At 45.5% G+C, this 23,166-nt stretch overlaps 1 protein-coding gene across 28 annotated transcripts in view; it reads left to right on the top strand.

The window, feature by feature from the left end:
* Ablim1 (actin-binding LIM protein 1) overlaps positions 1–23,166 on the top strand; it is a 288,302-nt gene that overhangs the window by 82,064 nt on the left and 183,072 nt on the right. The window contains exons 1-2 of one of the 28 annotated variants that reach the window (XM_039110316.2): positions 14,346–14,551; positions 16,502–16,508. The exons of 25 other annotated variants lie outside the window; for them this stretch is intronic. In XM_039110316.2, the coding sequence (XP_038966244.1) occupies positions 14,361–14,551; positions 16,502–16,508 (198 nt within the window). In that variant the 5' untranslated portion in view covers positions 14,346–14,360. Of the gene's footprint in view, positions 1–13,219; positions 14,608–16,501; positions 16,509–23,166 lie in introns of those variants that run through there. 2 more of the 28 variants (XM_039110327.2, NM_001395154.1) reach the window with 2 other exon arrangements.

The raw sequence follows: 23,166 nt of genomic DNA, 5'->3' as shown, positions 1-23,166 counted from the left end.
TGCACCATGTCTGCCTGCCTGGACACTGCTATGTTCCTGCCTTGATTACAATGAACTGAACCTCTGAACCTGTAAGCCAGCCCCAACTAGATGTTCTCCTTATAAGACTCGGCTTGGTCATGGTGTCTGCTCACCACAGTAAAACCCTAACTAAGCCCTCCCTGTCTGTCTCGTCTACATACATACATACATACATACATACATACATACATACATACATACATCTAGGGAGCTTCTTTATCTCCCCCCATCCTTCCTGGTAGCAGTGTCAAAATACACATGGGGGGAGGGAGGGAGGGAGGCATTTAAAGATCTAAATTGATTTGTGGTATTTATTTCACGTTCTTACAAGGCTCCAGTCTAGGTTGGTCTCTGAGTGAGGAACTGGGGTTCAGCAGTGAGACAATAGCCATTCTTTCATCCATAGAGACATCCATGAGCATGGCACACGCATCCACAAACATGACACACACAGCCACAACTGCAGCACATCCATAACCACAGCACACACTTCACAAGCAAGGGTCCAAATGGCCAAGTAGCACTCGAGAAATCCGACTGTCAGTAACCCTCAAAGCCCTTCGTTAACTGAGGCTGTGCATTCATCCGTCACAGTGGCTATGATGAGAAGGAGCAACAGTGTTAGGTACCCTAATCTCTGGAGCAGCTGAGACTTTACATTGCTAGTAGGCATAACCACCGAGCAAATGACTTAAAAGAGCATCGGTACCGTCAAAAGGATATGTATACACGTATGTACATATGTGTGTATATGATCTATAGCATAGGTGTCCACTAAGAAAATGTGCAATAATTGTATTCATGGTATATTTATTCATGGTAGCTATAAAAAAAATCCTCAAATGTTCCCAAACAGGACGGTGGATTGCCCACATGATTATGATGTATGGTTTCCATGAAATATCGCTCCAAAGTAAAAACACACGCTATTTTGTATACAGTATGTTAAAGTCACACAAGCATTATGTCGAACAGAAGGAGCCAAAGAAGTACATTGCTGAACAAATGCTCTTGGAAGTTGAAACTCCAACAGTATTCACCAAGAATGATAGGCATGGTAGGGTGTGGGACCGCATGGTTGGGATTGGGGCTGCAATGTGGTGGAAGGAGACCAAGGGCGCCTTCCTGGGGTGTTAGACATGTTTTAGATTTTGGCCCTGTGCTTACACAAATGTGAAGATTCTCCAAGCTGTCTGCTTGAAGTTTGTAACCTGCAGAGTAGATAAGATAGATTTCAGTAAAGTCTTAGCATCACAAGTGAAATGAATCTGAACTTCATTTAAGGTGCTTGGAAGTCCAAGTTCTAGGTTACGTGTGTGATCCGAACTCCATTAAAAAACCAGAGAAAACACAGGAAACCCATTGAAGGATAGACAGTGGTTTCTGGATTATAGGATTCTGTTTATTTCTCAAAATTTTTAGTGTTTTTGAAATTTTCTATGAACAAATGTGTATTACTTCTATACCAGAAAACTTTAAATGGGAGAAATAGTCATTGTGACATAAACATTTGTTTAAAAACTTGTAAATAAGGATTTTACTTTTAGGGATGAAGTAGCAATTCAGAACCAGGTTGTGGAGTAGGAGAGGGCTTTCCCCTGGGGTAAACTATAGGAGAAACTGGACTGGCACCATGGGTAGGGTATAGGTGAACACAGGCATCAGAAGTGAGTCACGAACCTTAGAGCATGTTTCCTGGGATCTGTGGCCTCAACCACTGTTGGTCTGACTCTGTTTCTGTTTCCTGTATTCAGTGGCCCCTGAGAAAGTTCACTTTTCCCAAAACCCTAACAAAATGATCTCCTAAGCCACTGATGATTTTTTTTTCTTTTTGTTGTTGAGACAACGATGTAGCTGGAACCATGTTGGCCAGGCTGACCTTGAACTCACAGAGATCTTCCTGCCTCTGTCTCCCAAGCTCTGGGACTAAAGGCATGGCCACACCCGTGGCTTCCATTTGTAGTCTTGAAAGCTTTGATCCGGGCCCTTTCCGTCTCTAGGTCTACTGTCTGCTTCGTTTTCTATATGAGGTGGGGCTCCTTTCCTATTGCTCTGTATACCAACGAGAAATTAAAGATCAGTTGTGCCAAGCCATTTCCTAATCATGAAAAGATAAGAAAGAGAAAAGAACTTACACACACAAACACACCACAAGAGAGAGAGAGAGAGAGAGAGAGAGAGAGAGAGAGAGAGAGAGGAATTCGTTTGTCCTGTTGAGGCCCACCACCCATCTCATCATGGTGCAGGATATTTTTGTTACTTTGCTCAAAAGAACTCCTGTGTTGGAAGCCTTTAAGGGGATGGTTTGCATCGGAAATGAAAAACAAGACACTCGGTTCTGTTTAATGTCTACTACAGGGCCTCAGTCAAAGAAGTATTCTCTAGGCGCTGACTGAATTCCCTTTCTGCCACATTTGGATTTTTTTCCTGATGAGTGCACACTTATAATTGTGAAGTAAAGAAATAATAATTTTTAAATCCATTATTTCTGAATCTGTTCTCAGCAAATCTTTATCCAACAAAAATGGGTTAATTAGATCTTAATTAGTTAATTTTCACATTCTTTGCGATATCCAAGGGTAAACTGAAACCCCACTCAACCTCCTTTTTCTTCAAAAATTTTTGACAGCCTCTCCCTTTCTGGACAGGTTAAGTAATAGTGTTATTATGTAGTGTGACTGGAAATTGTAATCAATCAACTTTACACATCTTCAACTACAATGCCAGGAAAGTCTGCTGAACAGGACCATTTAATTAAAGTAATGAGCTAAGCGTCTGCAGCATTTTTGGTGCAAATGATGCTTTCAGTAACTTTGAAGCTATATATGCAGTTTTATCTCTTTTTTTTCCCAAGACAATTCACACAAAATAGTCATTTAAATGTCCAGAGTTCACAAATGTTTGTAAAGATTTCTCCGCAGCTCAGAAGATTAAAAACCAGGACAAGCATGTTGGAGTCTTCTGGGGTCACAATTTGATGGTTTCTGCTTTGTGGGCCCTGTGGCTCCAGCCTTGACCTCTGGGTAGATGGACGCTTTCGCCTCCATCTTCCTCTACCTCTCTCCTGAATTCACCTAGGTCTCAGCTGTCTGCTGGACTCCTCTCACTCTGTGGACATTCTGATGACGTCATGAGCCAGTGTTCTATCATGCATGAGCTCGTGGGTATTCTGATGACGTCATGAGCCAGTGTTCTATCATGCATGAGCTCGTGGGTATTCTGATGACATCATGAGCCAGTGTTCTATCATGCATGAGCTCATTGTCAGCTGTTTCCAACAAAGCTCTTTATCTTTTTCCTACTCCTTGGAGGTCTCTCAGGCTGTCACCTTTGCTGTTCTTTTCAATGCCACTCTTTATTATGAAGATGCATTTTCACTTTGGAGTATCAACAACCTTTCATGCTGCCCCTTTGCGTGTTGGGGTCATTGTCTTTGTACACTGCCCATTCCTGGTACGACTGAGTACACGAGACTATGCAGGGAAGGGAAGGAATATCTCCATTGTGGTGTTGTATTTTACATCTTCGCTGATGACAGCCTTGTCTCATCCCACCCTTGGCCATCACACTGCCTCTTTCTCTCCCTGCCGCAGCCTGCACCACATGCTCCTCCATAGTTGGCACGTGCCCATTTCCAGTTGCCTTTGGATTCAGTATTTGTAGAGACTACCCCAAACTCTCTCCCTCCCAGTTTGTCACAGTTAGAAATTTGCCCACCACTCAATACCATCCACTAGGAAGCCCCCTAAATCATAGCCTACTCCTGACACTGACACACACTTGTTTGTGTTTCCAAAAGGTTATGGAATGCATGTGTTTTATGGGTTAGGCATCTTGATTATGATTTGTAGCAAGATGGAGAGATGCTATGAGTTTCTTGGGGTAAGCCTAAAGGAGAACTAAGGATGGATATCAAAATCATACTGAGTGGGAAAAGCTGTAGACAAAGGACACATACTCAATACATTGAAACAATGTAGAAAGAGCTTGAAACCATACTGGATACATCGAAACAATGTAGAAAAGATAGAAATCCTAACAGTTCTTACCTGTGATATGTGGGAAAGGGCTTTCTGGGAGTGGGGCATGTTCTGTCCCTTCACAGAAGCTGGAGACTATATGGTGAACGAATTGGTTAAAACTTATTGAATCATACCTTTAAGATTTATGCTTTTTACTTAATGTATCAATTCATGAAAAATAACAAAATCAACAAATAGTGAACCATTTTTGGAGTAAGAAGCATAATCGTATTCTATTAGCAACCAAAGAGGAAAGCGACTGGAATCTCTAAATGCAGTAGGGTGGAGAAAGGAGACATTCTTGTAGTTGTGACCAGGGAAGATGGTGGAATTTGCTTCCAAAGTGCTTCTACCCACACACTATCACTTGGCAATATAGAACGTGATCCGCGAGAGATTAAAATCTGATTTCAGAAATGAACATATGGATCATTAAAATGGAACTTTCCAAAGTTCCTAAAAGTCTTATACCCTAAAATTTGTGGTCTTAAAATACTTGCCTTCACCCGCTGCTGGAAATAAATCACAACTGTTTGCTTTAAGCCTGCCGTGAGGGCTGCCGGCACAGGCACGTAGTCGGGAACAATGACTACCTCCTTCCAGGCTGGAAGCCTTCGAACCCAGGCCTGTGACTGTTTGCTGAGAGGGTGCAGGTGTGGGCCGTCCTGTTCCTATCCACTAGTTGACACTTAGATGCTTTCATGTCGCAATGTGAATATCCCTTTGTAAAACAGCCATGGTCACCTGAACCTACACATCCCTTTCTTTCATAGAACGAAGACACATTTGCTTTCTGCTTCTCTTTCTCTCACTGCTACCTCTAATCAACTTTCTATTCTCACCCCTTTGGGTATTTTTCTTTGTAATGTCTAAACTAACCTTCATGGAGTCTCCCTGGTGGACACCAGGAAGACTGGGGCTTTAGCTGACATGGAGAAATACTGTCATTTTGACCACATTATAGATGAGGCCACCAAGACCCAGGAAGTAAAGACACTGGGGCTGAGGAGATGACTCAGGGCATAAAGGCACTGACTGTGTGTGCTTGAGGTCCTGAGTTTGGATCCCCAGAACATAACTTAGAAGGGCTGGCCGTGGCCATGAGCGTTTCTGTAACCTTTGCTCTGTGGCTGTCAAGAGTGGCAACAGGAGGATGACTGGATTGCTGGCTGCCAACCTGGCTCCAGATTCAGTGAGAGAACTCAAGGGGCTAAGATAGAGGATGAGAGAGCTGGACAGCAGGTGTCCTCCTCAGGCCTCTGTCTACAAATGCACATCTGCATAGATGTGCACATGGACCATACACACTCACAAACTCAATAAATGCATGCATACATACGGACACATATACATACATCTAAAATAGTTAAAAAGAAATAAAATGGCCACCAAGGCTACCCAGCAGAAAGAAACAAAGCTGGCGTTTGGACTGGAGCTGCCCTCTCCCGGGCAGAATGTATCAAACACATTGATACATTGTTTATTTGCATTCTTAGTGTTTAAACATTGTTGTCATGGCCAGTTTTTCTGTGATTTTTTTAAATCATTTTTTGGTCTCCAGATGCATGATTTAGCATTCCTCGTAAGTTAAAAATGAAAGCATATGAATGCATATTCTTCCTTGAGAAATAATATTCTTATGCCATATTTCTATTAAATACATGACAAAGCAGTGGCCCTCGACCTTCCCAATGATGCCACCCTTTGATACAGTCCCTCATATTGAGGTGATCCCCAACCATAAAATTATTTTTGTTGTTACTTTGTAACTATAATTTTGCTATTGTGGTGGGTTGTAATGTAAATATGTTTTCTGATGGTTTTAGGTGACAAAGGAGTCACGACCCACAAGTTGAGAACCACTGTTCAAAAGCACGCATAAGTGTTTAAGGTCCTATGTCTACGTTGACATACTCCCTTGCATGCCACATCGGATTGTCTTGAAGCTACTGCACACTCTATTCTGACAAACAATAGAGCCCTGCAGAGTGATTCCGCCCTAGAGTGTTTCCATGTCAGAGACTGCCAATTTTACATCCAATAAACTGTTCCTAGGGGATAAAGGATGCAGTAGAACGGCCATTCAATCAGCTCCAGACTCCGGAAACTTCTCTATTGTTAGACAAATCATTGTCCATCTATAGCCACATATAAAACAGTGTGTTCTCAAACCTGCTGTAGCTGTGGGCTTTGAAATAGCCAAAGGCATCTTTTATTCATATCAAAGCCTTGGATTTGCCTTTGGGAGTTCAGGTTATTTTTAAGCTAGGAGTGCTGAGTGGAGCTGGAGTTTAGAGGGAAGTGCTGTCCTGGGGGGTTGGGGAGGCAGTTATGTGGAGGTTTTGGACAGGGTGAGGTCTGGCATCTCCCAGGGTCACTGCTGTGATTAACAAACTTGTGGTTTTAAAGTACTTGGGCAAAACCAAGTACTGGGTGAGGCTGTAATAACGGATCCAGGACATCGCCAGTGTCCTCCTGGGAATTCTAGGACACAGAGAAAGAAAAAGTGGACACACTTTTCCGAGCTGTACCCCATGTTCTCCTCTGGAGAGGCTGCACATATGTGGGGGGATAGACTCCAACTGGGACTTGTCCTGGTCACCTGTCGTTGCCCCCTTCATTTCCTGTGATCTGAACTGAGCTTCCTTCTGGAGAGCCTTCCACTTAGAACCCTCTCCTCGGCCCTCCTCTAAGTCCCTTTAAATTTCTTAATAAATTTGTCTTCAAAGACCTGTCAGGACATCAAGTCCCCAACTCTCTCAGCAGCACCAAGAGGATGTAAGCGTTCCTTCTGCATATTCACAAAATCCAGACGCATCACAACGTGCTCCATCCACCACTGAGAGGGGAAACCCAATGGCATATGTCATTGTTGGGGATGAAATAGAAATATGTGAAATTGTTCACATAAATGGGGAACATAAGTCATTCCTGTGTTCAGAAATATTTTTCAACCAGCTGGGTGTGGTGATGCGTGCTCTAAACCCAGCAATTGGGAGGTAGAAGCAAGGAGATCCTGGGGTTAAGACCAATCCCAGCTACATAAAAACAAAGACCAAACAAATATAAAAGGTGAGAAACTAATTGGAACCATAAGCCATCTTTTTTTTTTTTTTTTTGGTTCTTTTTTTCCGGAGCTGGGGACCGAACCCAGGGCCTTGCGCTTCCTAGGCAAGCGCTCTACCGCTGAGCTAAATCCCCAACCATAAGCCATTTTCTTAACCTTCCACACAAGTCATGAACGCTGTGCCTGCGTGTTGGGCAGTGCGCCTGCGTGTTGGATGCAGCGCCTGCGTGTTGGATGCTGTACCTGTGTTTTGGACACTGTGCCTGCATGCTGAGTTGTGTTTATTGGCTTGCTCTGTACTTAAGACACTTTTGTGCCTAATCTCCTAGTCAGCATGTTCTTTGAGTACCTCCGACTTGTTTATCAGTAAAGGTGCTAACATCCGATCGGTCAACATCTGACCTGTCATATTATGTTGCACTCGGCATGTGCTTGTATTTTTACTTTAATGTGTGTATGAGGTTGTTGCTTGTGAGCATTTATGCACATGTGTGTAGAGACCAGAAGTCAACCTTGGGTGTCTTTCCTCAGGAGTCATCCACATTATTTTTCTGAGGTGCGGTCTCTCACTGGGGCCCAGGTCTTACTAACTTTTCTAGGTTGGCTGACCAGTGAGCCTTAGGCTCTTCCTGTCTCCACCTGCCTGGTATTGGGGTTACAGCTATGTTATCAGACCAAGAATTTTACATCAGTGAGAGAGGCATAATTCACTCATGTTCATAAATCAGGAACTCCACCCACTGAGACGTATGCCCGGTGCTTTTATTCATATTTGCAGAATAAAGTTAATATCTCAGTTGTGTGTGTGTGTGTGTGTGTGTGTGTGTGTGTGTGTGTGTGTGTTGTATTAGCCATTGTCTATTGCAAAGGGAAGTTTCCTTGATGGGGAGAGGGCTATACATGTATGTGGGCTTAAAGATAAATATTTAGGATGTTACTAGGACTCATGCTGGCTTAGTGAAGTGACACTTGTAGGTTTTTTTTTCCCAAGATCCATGACTCCACTAACACCAAATAGTTGGTTAGGTCTGTAGTACCAGGCATGATTTTACTCTATATATTCTTAGGAGCATAACCTATAGGATATTCTTCAGACTCCAAGTTTAAATCTAAAAGTGAATAGCCCCAGGGAAAGAAACCAGCAAACAAGGGGCCTGCTATAACATGGAGGGGAAATGGTTGCCTGGGATACTGGGACATATTCTAATAAATCAACAGAGAACTTGAGGTCTGCCAGAATGAGTCAGGGCTTTGCAGTGTTGAGAGAGATGAATTATAAATACTTCCAGCCGGGCCACTGGAAATGCTTCTCTCTGCAGTCTTCCTCCCAGGAGACCTGTGGAGGAGGGGAACCAGGAGCTGGCAGGCACGGGGCACCTGCTCAGAGTGCTGATGCTGGAGTTGTGGGGTCTACGCTTAGCCATTTATCCTGCCGGCAAGGACAACCTGTCTCCTAATTACTGGGACGGCTTTCCCTGGCCACAGCTGGTGGGGACCTCTGGGCATATGGCTGCCACTTAGCTCCTTCCAGATCAGTGGCTCTTACACAACCCCTGACCAAAAGCTTGACACTGTCTGTGCCTCCCTTATGTGCTATAGAACGTGTATGTTGTCCTTGCCAGCTAAAAGAGCCAATAGTGGTGATTGTGTTGTGTCTGTGGTAGAACAGTTTTACCCAAGTGCTAGGTGTTCACATTTGACAGTGACTCCGTGGAAGAGTGTCAGATTCTTACCGAGTGCCCAGTGTGTATACAGCCCCCTGGGAAGGAAAGAGGGCAAGGGAAGACAGTTGCTCAGCCCTGACAGTCTAGAAGTAGCCTGAGGGTGTGGTGAGATGGGAATACTGAGCAGAGCCGTCTCCTGTGTGGAGATGGGATGGGCGTGTGTGCTCTGGCCACACTGATGGCGGAAGCCTTTCAGGAAGAGGTAACAAGTTGCATTTTTGAGATCAGGGGAGTTTCCCGGAGGTTCTGCTGGGAAGCAGGCTGAGGGAGTTTAGCAGATGAGAGAAAGGCATGGCAAAGGGTGAGGGTTGCACTATGAAATGCATTCATCTACAACAGGCCTGATGAAGAATGACCTGTGTGCCCAGGGCCTTGATATTCTGACTCCGTGGAAGAGATCCCTGGGGAGATGTGTCTAACATTAAGGCTTTGAGCCCTGGGGTTGTCTGTGTTCCCCCTCTGAACACATCTTGTCCATGGCTGCTTCTTGAAGGTGTTCCAAGCCCGCCTCTCACTGCTATTGAAAATCTTGCCTTTAGAGAATATTGCCAGAGAGTAATTTGAGACACTTGATGTCCGTTAAACTAATTATGCTTCCGTCCTCAGAGTACCTCAGTCTTGGAGGCCCAGCAGATTTTATGTAGTATCTGAATTATTGATGGAGATGACAGAGAAGAAGGGGGCTCGGAGGCTCACTCTCTGTTGAGCAGGTCTTGGGTGAGTGGTATTACGGGAAGAAAGGCAGATGTTTGCAGGGATGGACAGAGCAGGCCTTGCAGAGGAGCCTTGCCCAGATGGAAGCCTGTGTCAGTATGCCCAGAAAATCACAGCCTGCTTTGGAGGGATAGGTAAGACCCCTACATGCTATGCTTTGCAGGGGGAGGTTGGGGACGCAGGCGAGCAAAAGACCAAGATGTGTGGCTGGAAGGAAGCAGGCACTAGAGGAGAAGATGCTCCAATGGGAAGCCTGATGCATCCTTCTCTCTCCAGCCTTCTCATCTTCTTGCTTAAAAAAATCATATATATTATATAATATATGTATTATATATTATACATATGTAATTTGCCTACTCAATCTGTTATACAGCAAAGATCATCCTGATTAGAGCTCCTTAGGACTCATGGGGGAGGGGGTCCCCAGAGCTCGTTGAGCTGTATTTTTTACTTTTAAAGCCCTCTGGAAGGCAGCTAGCTCCATAGTCCTTGAGAAGCCGCAGGCCACCTTCAGCCCGTTTCCTTAAAAATCCAGGCTGCGGAGAGAGTCTCATTTGAAGATGAGGATTTACTCTCTGGGGGGAAAAGGAGATCTCTTAGTAAGAAGCATGTAGGGTATTAGCAGATGAAAAAGTCACACAAGCCGTGTGGCTTGTCCTGTAGCTGACGGAAAGCTGTGCCTGTCATATCCATGCCCTGAGCACTGGGCTGACCCAAGTAGCTGGCTCTGAGGTGGAGTTCATCCCTTCTGATAGTTGCTAGTTTGCTGCTGAGCTACCCCAGTACACAAGCACTTGCTCAGGGCCTCTGCAAGCTTGGCTGAAGCTCCTTGGTGAATTCCCTGCTGCTGGTTCCTATTTGCAACTCACCATTGGAGGAGCTTATGTAGGTGAGTTGGACCTGCTGCCCGCAGGCAGAGACTTCTCTCTGGTGGGTCACTTGGGCATGGACTTGGAGTAAACATTTGCAGTCAGTGTTAGCCTTGTACCGTAGGGCACGGCCATGTCTTTCTTGTGTTTCTTGTCAACTACATAAATGCTGACAAAGCCACTGCACTGTTGTCATTGCTAACGCTATCACTTGACATGGACTGCTGCAGGGGGATGCTCAGCACTGTGGCAGGAGGCTGCTTGAGCAGCAGTGGAAGAGCTGGACCCACCAGTGCTCCTGTGGGGTCTTCTCCCTGGGCCATGCTTTCCCAGGGTCACTGGCAGGCAGCCTGAAGCCGTGGTCTCTGCTGGGGGCCTAGTCTGAATCAGTGGGGAGGTTCAGTTAAAGGCAGAATTTAGTCCACAGGTTTCCTAGTCGCCAACTAGCCCCAAGCATCCAGTGTCTGAACCTGTGTTTTGCCTAAGAAAGAGGTCAGTTTTCTAATATGCTAATATGTGGTTGGACATCTTTATTTGTATGGTATGTATCTGTGTGTGTGTGCACATGGGCCAGCAGAGGCCAGGAAAGGTTTTCAGATCCCTCGGAGCTGGAGTTAAAGGCGCTAGTAAGCTTTCTCACACGGGAGCTGGGAACTGAACTCAGGTCCTCTGCTAAAGCAGGAAGTTCTCTCAATCACTGAGCCATCTCTCCAGTCCCATGCACCACCTTTAAAAGCAATAGATGTCCTCTTCTGCCATCGCCTACCTTTGTGATCCACATGGGGTTTACTTCCCACCCTTCTCGAACTTTTGAATTATCAGACTTCTTATAATCTGTAAATCCAAAACCCAAATGTTTGCTTTTTACGCTGTCTTAGAAGACAACGGCTTCTGTCTTGTTTGGTATGAGACCCGGGGCCTTACCTGTGCCAGGAAGTTCTTAGTGCACTGAGAGGGGCTCCTAACTCAACAACTGCTTCTTGAATACACGGATCTGTAAGCTTGTCAAAACCTAGGGGTGGCTGCCCATTTACTGCTGACATAAATAGCAACTGAGTGTGGAGGAGGGGTTAAGGCCATGGAATTAGCTTCTGTGAGTGATGGACGTTTGATGCATTTAGATCAAAGGAGGTAGAATGTCTTTGCCAAAAATGTAGTCAAACTAAGTTTTGGCAGAGAAAATACTGAATTTGAAATTCGAAATTAAAAAAAAGTATTTATGTGTGTGTGTGTCTCTCTTTCGTCTCCCTGTGTCTCTGTGTCTCTGTGTCTGTCTTCCTCTCTCTCTCTCTCGCTCTCTCTCTCTCTCTCTCTCTGAGTGTGTGCATATCTGTGTGTGTGCGTGTGCACACACACAAGTACCTTCAGAGGCTAGAACAGGGTGTTGCCTCCCCTGGAGCTGGCATTATAGGCAACTATGAGCTGCTTGACATGGGTGACCTCAGTCCTCCAGCAGAGCAGCAGAGGCAGACACTGTTGTGCTGTCTGCAGCCTCAGGGATGTGAATCTTAGATACCTTACAGCTGTCCAAGTCTCTTTCTGTGTTACTGTGTAGCAGAGCCTATGTTAAAGGAGTGGTACTGTGTTTCTCTGTATAACACACCCGTGTTAACAAATACACCATGCAGAGACTCCTAAACAAGTGGCAGGTCAGGTTCCAGTACACAAAGAACAGAGCTGTGGGATCACACACACAAATGCATGCACACACACCGCACGCAGAAAGAACTAATGGTGAAAAGTATCATACCCCACACTGCACTGTTTACCAAACAGACACTAGAACACATGCTTCTCAGCCCTCCTAACGCTGCGACCCGTTAGTGCAGTCCCTTGTGTCACAGTAACCTCCAGACATAAAGTTCTTTTCATGGTACTTCATAACCATAATTTTGCTACTGTTATGAATCATAATTAAATATTTGTGTTGTCTGCGGGTCTTTTGGGAGTCATGACACATAGGACGAGAACCACTGCACTAGAAGAATCATAGTGTGTTCTCATAGCTGTGTTCTGAACATACTTTGGAAATGCTGATGGGATACCTTATGTTACAAATCCCAAGGCTCTTCATGGTATTCGAGTAAGAAAGAGAGCACACACAGGTTGTTTCAACAGCCTTGTGAGTTTTTCTCAGAGTAAGACATGGCAACGGGTGTGTGTCCATGTGTCTGTGTGTCTGTGGGTGGGGTGGGTGTGTGGACAGGTTGGTATAGGGTTTAACTCTGAAACTTCATAGGACTCCACTGTCTCTGGCCCCACGCGAGGCTGGGAAGCCCCTGCAACTGTTCTGATCTCACTGTGGGCAGAAACAGTCCAGCAAATTTGGTGTCTCTGGTTCTTGAATTCTGCTGCCAAGACTTGCAGTGAGGGTCAGGAGGCAGTAAAAGGAAGCAAGGGCTCCGCTGCTCACTCTGACCCCCTGGCCTTTGTGGAAGGCCTCCCAGGGTAGAATGCAGAAGGCTGAGTTTAGGTTTAGCCACGCCCCCATGGCTAGATTGTATCAAGTCCCTCAACCTCTCTGATACTTACCTTTCTTCTCTTAAAGGACAGAGCTGATTGAACCAACCATTTCTGGTCCTGTTTGGAGAACTTTTAGGAATTCAGATTTTTGGGCTCCACTCACAAGCCTCTCATGTGGGGGTCTGAGCAGATGCCTCACAATCTGTATCCTTGAAAGTTGTATAGCCCCAAGAATTTCTGAGGACTGCGGGGTTTACCTTCTCAGACCCTCCTAGGCTCACAGTCCCATTTTATTTAAAGGACACAATGTTCTTTGTTTTGTTTTGTTTTGTTTTGTTTTGTTTTGTTTTGTTTTGTTTTATTTGAGACAAATTTTTTTCTGTGTTGCAGTGCTGGCTGTCCTGAAACTCACTTTGTAGACCAGGCTGGCTTTGAACTCACAGAGATCTGCCAACCTCTGCCTCTGCCTCTCTGGTGCTGGGACTAAGAGGTGTGGGTCACCAGGCCAGGCTCCCAATGTTTTTTTGTTTGTCGTTTGTTTGTTTTTGGAGCTGAGGACCAAACCCAGGGTCTTGCACTTGCTAGGCAAGCGCTCTACCACTGAGCTAAATCCCCAATCCCATGGTTTTAATAAAAAGAAAATTTTGTAAGAATCCAGTAGCCCAACAATAGGAGCATAGATGTATTCACTCTGACCTGTCACCATTGTGTGGCTGCAGAATGTCACACACTGTACTTAACCCTACAGTGTGGACTTCACAACACTCATAAGCAGGGCTCCTTTTGTATGTCAGAGCCCTAAGTCCTAGAGGGACTAACTGGGGTTGACTTTGTAAAAACATGAGGCTACTACCCACAGGACAATGCTGCCTCCCTCCTGGGTGCGTTATCAGGACACACGAAAAGACTGAGACTGTTAAACACGTTGGCTACTGAAATGCAGCAGAGTCTGTGACACTAGGGGGAAAGAACTCTCTAGAACATGCAAAGGAAACAATTGCTTACCATGGCCTGGAGTTGGGTCTGTCATTAATTAAAGCCTGGGAGCCTCGTCCAGCCTCTTGAGATTCAAAATGCTGATGATCTTGCAATCATTACCTCAGTTTTCTATAGATCGAATGCAGAGTCTCCAAGCTCACTTAGACCTATTCTTAGCTCTCTCGAAAGATAATAATGGAGCTTCTAGAAATAGTTGCCAGACAATTCTTTGAGGCTATCGCCCTAGGTGAGGTATTAATTTTTCTTTCAGATAGGAATTCTTGTCTCAGACTGCATTGCTAGGAGTTCCTAGCAATGGCTGTTTTTATACATAATCATCTGGCTGCATACATGGCTAAGCTCCTGAGGGTAATCTTTTAAATATGTCCTTCTTAATCTTCTTTGCTGGGCGGGGAGAGAAGAGATGATAGGAACCGCTACTGGGAAGCTCTGCTTCCTGGGCTTCTGTGTCCGATCTCGATGTCATGTCTGCCATGCCGAGATGCCTTCTTTCCTTGGGTTAAGGTGCCTGGAGAAATTGTGCAGCTCTGAGAAAGGCAAAGGTCCCTCGCCAGAGAGAGCCAGCCTCAGGGGCTCACATGGAAGGAGACTGGTCATTGAGGACCTGAGTGTCCCCGAGACTCCTCACCCTGCCCGACACAGGCATGGCACAGTGACGTATCTGTTCTATCTGTATTCTTCCAACCGTGGCCCACCTGAGCTCAGGTTTAGCAGCTGTGATTCTTCCGGTAAGTACCCGAATCCCCTTCAACACCGGGCCGTGTTCTGTGATTGACATAGGTAATAAAGTGCCTCCCCCGCCCACTCTTCTGTGCTGTGGGCTTCAAAAGAGACACTGCACTTCGTGTATAATGAATGGGGCAGGGGTACGAGACATGGAGGCCCTGGCGGAAAGACAGCTGTGTCTTTTACTCTCTGGTTTTATGATCTTTATAACAAACACGTTTCTTTTAAAGCGTGACTGTAATAATTTATCAGTAATGAGAAACATGATGCCAAAAAGCGCCTTTCCCCCCCACCCCCATGCTATTCCCAAATATGACCAAGAACGATGAAACAAGACAGCCAATCAACTCCAGCAAGGATGACCTATGCAAGGCTGGGGGTCAAATTGTGTTGGTGCCTGGGAAAGCTTTGTCTAGTGGAGTGTTTGAAAAGAAAGTGTTTTCACATTGAGAGAGCACGTTGACACTCACAGGTGAATCTCATAATGTTCATTGGGAAGGCCGTGGAAAGAGCTCAGGCTGGGGGAAGGAGAGTCACTGATGAGGTGTGTGTGTGTGTGTGTGTGTGTGTGTGTGTGTGTGTGTGTGTGTGTGTGTGTGTGTGTGTGTGTATCTTCACAGCATGTGGAGGTCAGGGTAGCATCAGGTACTGATCAGACACTCTACCTTGGATTTTCACACATTATCTCTCATTTCCCTCAAAGAATAGGTTAGGCTGAGTGGCCAGTGAGCCTGAAGGAACTAACTCTTTCTGCCTCCCCGCCTCTGGCATACACACCCCGACACCTAGATTTCTAAGTGGGCTCTGGGAACTGAACCTGGGTCCTGGAGGTTGGATGGCAAGTGCGTCATCAACTGAACTGTCTCCCAGTCTCAGTTACTGATTTTCACATTGGAATGGTACCTTTAGCTGCCTGGTGTCTACCCAACTGTTCACTCCGGGTCTAAATCAGCATTTAGACAAGAACAGGAGGCGGAAGACTGTTCCACACTGTCCCTACAGATTCATGGAGCTAATTCACGTGAGCATACGCTTCCTGATTCATGGGCAGCCAGAGAGAGAGAGGGGCAGGATCGGAGGCAGTTTAGGTGAGGTGAGGGAATTCATTCGTACCAAGGTATTTTGTTTTATTGCAATTAATTTTAGCAGCCTTATTGAGCTGTTAAATATACTGTATAATTTGCCTAAAGCAGGTGATTCAATATGTTTTAGTACGCTTCCTGACACACAGCCCATCACCACAGTGAATTTTTAATGTTCCCATGATCTAAAATAAAATAAATTAAAATAAAATGAAAACTTGGTCCTCTAGCTATCATCTCTCCAACCAAACGTTTCCAATCCCTACCCCTAGCCTCCAGAGATCACCAATCTATTTCCTGTCCCTATAGATTTCCCATCCTGGACGTGGCTGCATCTAAGGTATGATAGTCTTCTGCATCTTGACACAGTACTCGCCCAAGTTGTAGCAGCCACCATTTTCTTCACTCATCACTGTGGCTATACGTTATTCCATTGCAGCCCCCAGTTTGTTTGTCCCTCATTAGTTGATGGACATTCAGGTTGTTCAAACCCTTTCAGCTAGTATGAGTAACATTCTTGTACAGGTCTGTAGAGACCGTGTGTTTTTCTGTCTTCTTGGGTATACAAGTGGAAGTCCAGGGTTACATAATAACTCTAAGTTGAATCTTCTGATGAACTTCCAACTCTACAAAGTGGCTGCTCCGTTCTATACCCTCATCTGCAACATAGCATGATTCTAACTGTTCTACATCCTTGTTTGATGTGTGTGTGTGTGTGTGTGTGTGTGTGTGTGTGTGTGTGTGTGTAGGCACATGTGCATGTCTGTGTGTATGTGAAGGTGAGAGGTCAGTCCACAGGGTGTGTCCTTAGGAGATGTCCAGTTTGTGTTTGAGACAAGATCTCTCACTGGTTCCTGGGGCTCACTGACTAGACTCTGCCTCTTTCCACCTCCCCAGCACTGGGATTCCAAGCACATGCTACCACACCTGTGTGTTTTTATGCTGACTGTTGGAGGCTGAACTCAGGTTCTCATGGCTGTGCAGCAAGCACTTTACCAGCTAGCATCTCCCCGAGCCTTGTTTCTGACATTTAAGAGCTAGCTGCTGTATCGAGAACGAAGTGCTCTCTCATTGTGGCCACGCTGAGCTTTGCCTGGAACAGAGATAGGCTTAACAGGAAGAGCTGCATCAAGGTTAGACAAGATACAGATTCTAGCTGGAGCCCATGGTCACAGCCTCTAACTCTACAACAGTCTTTACCTCACTTCTCTGGGGTCATCCCTTTTAAGAGAGCAAAGAAGAGAGATGGAGAAACCATGGCTCCCAACCCCAATTCCTTTGCAAGCTCCCTGATGGCCCTGCCTCTTGCAGTAGGCATTGCCCTCAGATATTGGTTCCTCATTTGGTATTTGCCAAGCTCATTTTTTTAATTTTAGCACCCAAAAGCCTTATTCGACAACAAGGCTGAAAACAGAACCCAGATTTCTACTGGAGTCCATACTCCATAGTCAGTGCTTTGTTAACTTCTACTGAAAGATGTCTAAGCTGGATGCTCTGGGGATCTCCAGCTGCTGCTCTTGAAGGAGAGAAAGTCTGTCAGGTGATAATGCAGTCTCAGGGAGCCCTGGTTACAGAGAGGGCGAGCCCAAGCCTCCCTCCAGTGTTCACATCCTAGTGAAGACTGGTGAAGAGACCTTGAGCAGTGCTGTGGCTTTGAGCTGTGACATCCCCCAGAACTTGTCAGCTCTTCTCCTCCTCAACTGTGTTACTTCAGGAAGTGAACCTAAGTCAGAGTTTCCCTTTGGGTAAGGTTTGCAGACCAATGTTACCTGGTGCAGCAGTCTCACATATAGGGCCCTGGACAAATATGTTTTCGTGGAATCCCTGTCTGTGTAAATGAGTTGAGTCGCTTCAAAAGGTATGTCAATAGCACATGAGAAAGACAGAGCACACTAGCCTGGGGTGTGGTTGCTTACCAAGCTTCTCTTCTGGAATAAAGCCATCCCAGAAACCCTTGTTCTGAAACTCCATGGGCAGAGTTCCTGGACTCTATTCCTCAGTGAATCTAATTAGCCACGAAGAGCACAAACAAGGCCTTAAGGGCCACCAGTGTGAGAGAGAGGATGAAGAGGAGCCTGGGGTTCACCCAGAGGCACCGTTGGCCCCAGCTGGTCCTGGAACCAGAGGATGAGTTAGATACACTGGAAAGCATCAGGGCAGGGCCCTTCCTGTCCAGGTCTAAGGACATTGTTGTCTGTGAGGATTAATTCTGAATGTGCATATCAAACTGTTTGGTATTTGAGCACATACCCACATCCAGCAAATCTGGGCTACAATGATAGTTTATTTTAGAAATTATTTTGCATCTGGACTGGTGGAACAAGCCTTGTAATCCCAGTGCTTAGGAGGTGGAGGCAGGGGGATTGTGAGTTTGGAGCCAACTTTGGCCACATAGGGAGTTCAAGGCTAGCCTGAGCTACGTATGAGACTTGGTCTCAAAACAAAGTCCAAAACAAAAAAAAAAAATTACTTTTGTGCTGCCTTCTACGTCTGTGAAGCAACAGAAGCAGAAGCCTGGTGCCAGTGTTGCTGGACCTGGCACTGTGAGCGAATCACAGGAAGTGGGGTTCCCAGGAAGCCACTGTGTGCTTGGAGCATCCTGTTAGGGACAGGTGCTCTGAGGAGGTGCACCCTCCAGCACTCTTGCGAGTTCCTATGCTACTAAAGCCAAGTGCTCATGAGCTGTTCCTGGCAGGGGACACGAGGACATTTGGTAAAGTCCTCCTGAAGCTGCCAGAAACAGCTCAAGACGCAATGTGGCAGCTTCCTGTTGCTGTCTGGTACACAGCCCCTGCCTGAGCTATGCAGGACTCCATGCTTCTCACGGCGTCTCCACGTGCATCCGACCAGTTCTCTGTGCTCAAGACAACCCTCGGAAGCTGGTGGGGGAAAGCATTTCCTTATTTAAGAACAGGAAAGGAGTAGGTAAGAAGCTAGGACCGGAGGACAAAATAAAGACGCAGTAAACAAAGCTTCTGCCCGTGGCTCTAATGCTGAGGGACCATCTGTCACTCTCTGGGACCCTACTGAGAGGTTATATTCAGTGTTGCTGTAACTGTTGGGGTTTTTTTCTTCTATGTTTAGTGTTTACAATAAGTTCACAAAGTCAATTCTACTTTAAAATATTTTTACTTATTCTTTGGGAACCCCGCACATGTATACAATGTACGATATCATGCCCACCCCCCCATTTCTCCCTCCAACTCATCTCAGGACCCCTAACAGGTCCCCCTTCCACGTTTATGCTCTCTTTTTTCAACCGGAACAGGTTAGTTCCAATTGTATGCTCATGGCTATGGGAGCAGTCACTGATGTAAGGGCAACCTCCTAGTTGTCAGGACTCCAGAGAAGATGGTTCTCCCTCCCCAGCTGCCACCAACTGTTCCCCACTAGGGGTGAGGCCTGGAGAGCCACTCCCCATCCAGGCTGGGATTTGGGCTGGCTGGATCTTGTAGCAGGAATACTTCTATCACCCATTTGACAGATGAGGAAATGGAGTCACATCAACACTGAGTGCAAGAGCCAGCTTTGGACCTCAGAGCCACCTGACATCTAAGTTTGCACTCTCTGCCACGGTGCCATGCTGCCTCTGGCTTCATGGTTCACTGCGCAAACAGGTTATTCTCCAGGTCTGCTGGCAACTGCAATACCTGAGGTTCGTAAATAAGTCATGAAGTACTTGTTTATGCCGGGAAAAAATGAGCAAAATCTGTTTCCCTAATTCATAAAACAAGGCATTCTTAGAGAATTTTTTTTCTCATGCTACTATAGGAAATTACAGTATGTTTTACATCTGAATTTTTCTGTCCTTGTGGGGCTCTGGGTACTGGTATAAAAGAATAGTTTACATAGGCCGATTACCTTCTTGACAAGCAAGCAAGCAGAGCCTGTCTGGTGCTGTTATCCAAAGTCCTAGGGACACTCATTGTCATCAGTTGGGTACAAATCCCTAAGCAGAATATTCTACTGGGAATGGCATGGCCTTGGTCATATTTTTCTTTGCAAGGCTACTGAGATAGGAAGGGGGCTCTTTCCTGCTGGGAGCCCCTACTGGGCCCACCTCACAATACTTAACACCCCCAAGGGTCTCTTCTTCCAAAGCTCAGTGGCCACATAACTGAGAGAACCTCATGTGTGTGTGCATGTCTATGTACATGTGTGTCTATGTGTATGTTCATGTGTATTGTGTGTTTATGTGTGTTCATATGCATGTGCGTGCATGTGTGCACATATATACTTGTATACATATATACTGTATGTGTGAAAATGTGTATGTGCATGTGTTTATGTTCATGTGTATTGTATGTTTATGTATGTGTATGTTCATATGCACATGCACATGTGTACATATGTATGTGTGTATGTGCTTATATGTATATGTGCATGTGTTTGTGCACATATGTATTTGTGTGTGTATGTATGCATGCATGTATGTGCGTGAGCATGTGTATGTGAGTGTGTGTGCCTCAAATATGTCTCAGGAGATTGGTATGTGGCGGTGTCTTCTCCCGCCTCCTCAGCCCCTCATTGACTGGTGACTCTTCTGACCTACAAAGTAGTGACAGCACCTGATGCTCAATGTGGGGGGGTTGGGAGAAGGGTGTCACTGTGTGACCTCTGCTCGTCCCTACACTGGTCTCTAGGAACACATTGTGTGGTGATGCCGTTCCTCCATGAGAACAGTCTTCTTCTAACTTTTATTCTGCCCAGGACAGGTGGCACCTGTTTCTTTCCTTCCTTCATTCTCTTTATTTTGCAATAGGTGGGACCGAATTTAGGGACTCACACAAGATCTCCGCCACTGAGCTATCTTCCCGTCCGTGACAAAATGAACCCAGCTCTCACTAAGTTTCCTGGGCTGGCCTTGAATTGATGCTGGCTGTAACTCGGGCTGGCTTTGAACATGCAATCTTCTTGCCTCAGCCTCCTGGGTAGCTGTGATTACAGGTCATCATTACTGGGCCCTGCGACCGCCAGAAGGAGGAATGAGGGAGAGACGAGAATTCAGCCCTGCTGGTCATCTTGGATAGTTTGCTTTCCCCTTTGATTTATAGAAACCAATCCCAGCCAAGGCTCGGCTCTCCTGTCCCTGTAACTGTATCTCAGCAATGGGCTGTCAAGCTGAGCCCTTCTGCCCCACTCAGCATTGACCCCAAACACCTACAGCAGAGTAGACCCTTACAGGGTTTAGAAGGGTCCTGCCACAGTGGGCATTTTCCTGCACCTGCTCTCCCAGATGCCCGGGTCACTTTCCCCTGTTTTCCTATAACCAGCAGGACTCAGATTAAGCCTTTGCCCCTCTGGAGAAACCCCCCTGTTCACACCCTTCCCCTTATGACGACCTCTGCTTCTCTAGCATCCTACGTGTATTTCTGTTGCAGTGACCTGTGCGTAACCTCTCTCTTCAGTTTCTCCTGAGCCTATGGAGGGAGCCGTGTTTGTATTTTTAGCACATTATACTCTCTGGCATCCCAAAGGATGTGCAAGTATGTGGACAGATGAACGGAAAAACGTGGCTAAAACAACTCCAGTGCAGGAAGATCGTGACCCCCCAAAAAGAACAGATAAAAACCTCAGTAGTACCTTAAAAAATATTTCCTCCTTTTCTCTCCCTACACCCAATATTTGAGAGGATATGTAATTGCCTAAGTATCTAATACAGTTATTTTCCAAAGGAAAGAACACCGGAAGGGAAGAAAAAAGGGGACTTGAGATTGGACCCGGAAACTAGATAAAATTAACCAAAACGGGAGCAAAAGAAAACTATCCCGGTGATCAGAATAACAATAGAAAAATGAAAGGCAGGCCCACTCCCCTTCGTTACGCCACATGCCTCGTTTCTATATAATTTTGATTTATTGATAGTTGCCTTCCACCTCTTTATTTTATTTTCGGGCCCGGAACATCAGTAAGTTACTTGGTCTTCTAAATCACTGATCTGAGTAGGTAACATGCTGACGCACTTGATGTGCTTTAATCATGTGTCCTCAAAGACTGATCTTGGGGCTGGAGATCCATGAGGTCAGAATCCCACAAGTGACCTCGTGTGTCTGACTGCTTCCAACTAGAACAGTGGCTCTCCACCTTCCAAATACTGTGGCTTTTTAACACATTTCCTCAGGTTGTGCTGACCCCAGCCATAAATTTTTTTATTGCTACTTCATAACTGTAATGTTGTTATGAATCATAATGTAAATATCTGCATTTTCCAATGGTCTTTGGCGACCCACAGGTTGAGAATCACTGGACTAGCGAGTATTTTCGAAGCTCATTGATGTTGAAGTATGCCATGACTCCATTCTCTCTTCATGGCTGAGTGTTATATGACCCCATTCTGTCTTCACGGATGAGTCAGACTCAGTCACGCACTGCACCGACATACCGCATTCTTTAGAGAATCTGCGTTGCCTCTACTTTTGGGCTGTCATAAATTAGACTTCTATGAACACTGTGTGGCCTTATGCTTCCTGTTTCCTTGAATATGTATCTATCAGTGGAACTGCTGGGGCATATGATAGTTCTAAATAGAGTTTTTGAGAACCTTATAGGTTTTCCACAGTGGCTACCTTATTTGATATGTGATATCTTACTCTGGAAGGCAGTTCATGGTATCAAGTACTTGTCTGTGACCCACTATGCAAAGGAAGCTGGGGTTTTACTCTGTGACATCATTTAGTTGGTTTCTTTACTTGCTCTGCAAATGCCTTCTGGTATCCCTCGAGATTTCTTTGCTTGCTCTTTAGACGTCTTTCGTCATCCAGTTTGATAGCTATAGATGGCAATTGAAACTCATCAGAAAACATAAGACTCTTCTGATTCACAATATCCAGAAAAACAGGCCAACGTCAAGCAGTCATAACAGTTTGCATGCAGCCTGTGTGAAGAAGGAGACATCTCATGACCTAGCAGGAGACCCGTAGAGGAAGAAAGGAAGTTCTTGAGAGAAAGGTCAAATTACTGGGTCTACCTCCAGCCCCGAGCATTTTCCCTCTGTCTGTCCTGACCCAATAGTGTATAAGGTCGTTTTTTATATCACTAGAATGTTCTGGGGAGGTCACAGTTCTCTTCTGTATCTGTCTACTCCTTGAAGCGCTGATGTGATTCTGGTGTGTAGCTGGCTGTGTTCATCTTCTCCGGCGGCTGGCCTGACTTGTCCTTAAAGGGGACAGGCAATCTCTGCAATCACTTGGTAGGCTTCAGTCAGTACTGCAGGGACAGTGGATACTGGATCAGTAGCTGCCTGGTTACCAAGGTCACCCCACAGTCCTCTGTTATCCTCAATGGAAGTTCAGTGTGACGTCAATGTGTTTAGTAATAGGTCAACTGAGCTTAGCAGACCACAGTTCAGCTGGCCAGTTTTAATTAGGACTTTAACAAGGATGTGAGCAACTGTGTCAAACACATCTTTAATTAAATCCCTTATCAAAGGCCCCCAACAAACAAACAACAAACACACAAGCAAAACAAAAGAACAAAACA

This window comes from Rattus norvegicus, chromosome 1 (assembly GCF_036323735.1).
Source record: "Rattus norvegicus strain BN/NHsdMcwi chromosome 1, GRCr8, whole genome shotgun sequence".
NCBI classification, from domain to species: Eukaryota; Metazoa; Chordata; class Mammalia; order Rodentia; family Muridae; genus Rattus; species Rattus norvegicus.
This window is presented reverse-complemented; position numbering and strand designations above follow the sequence as displayed.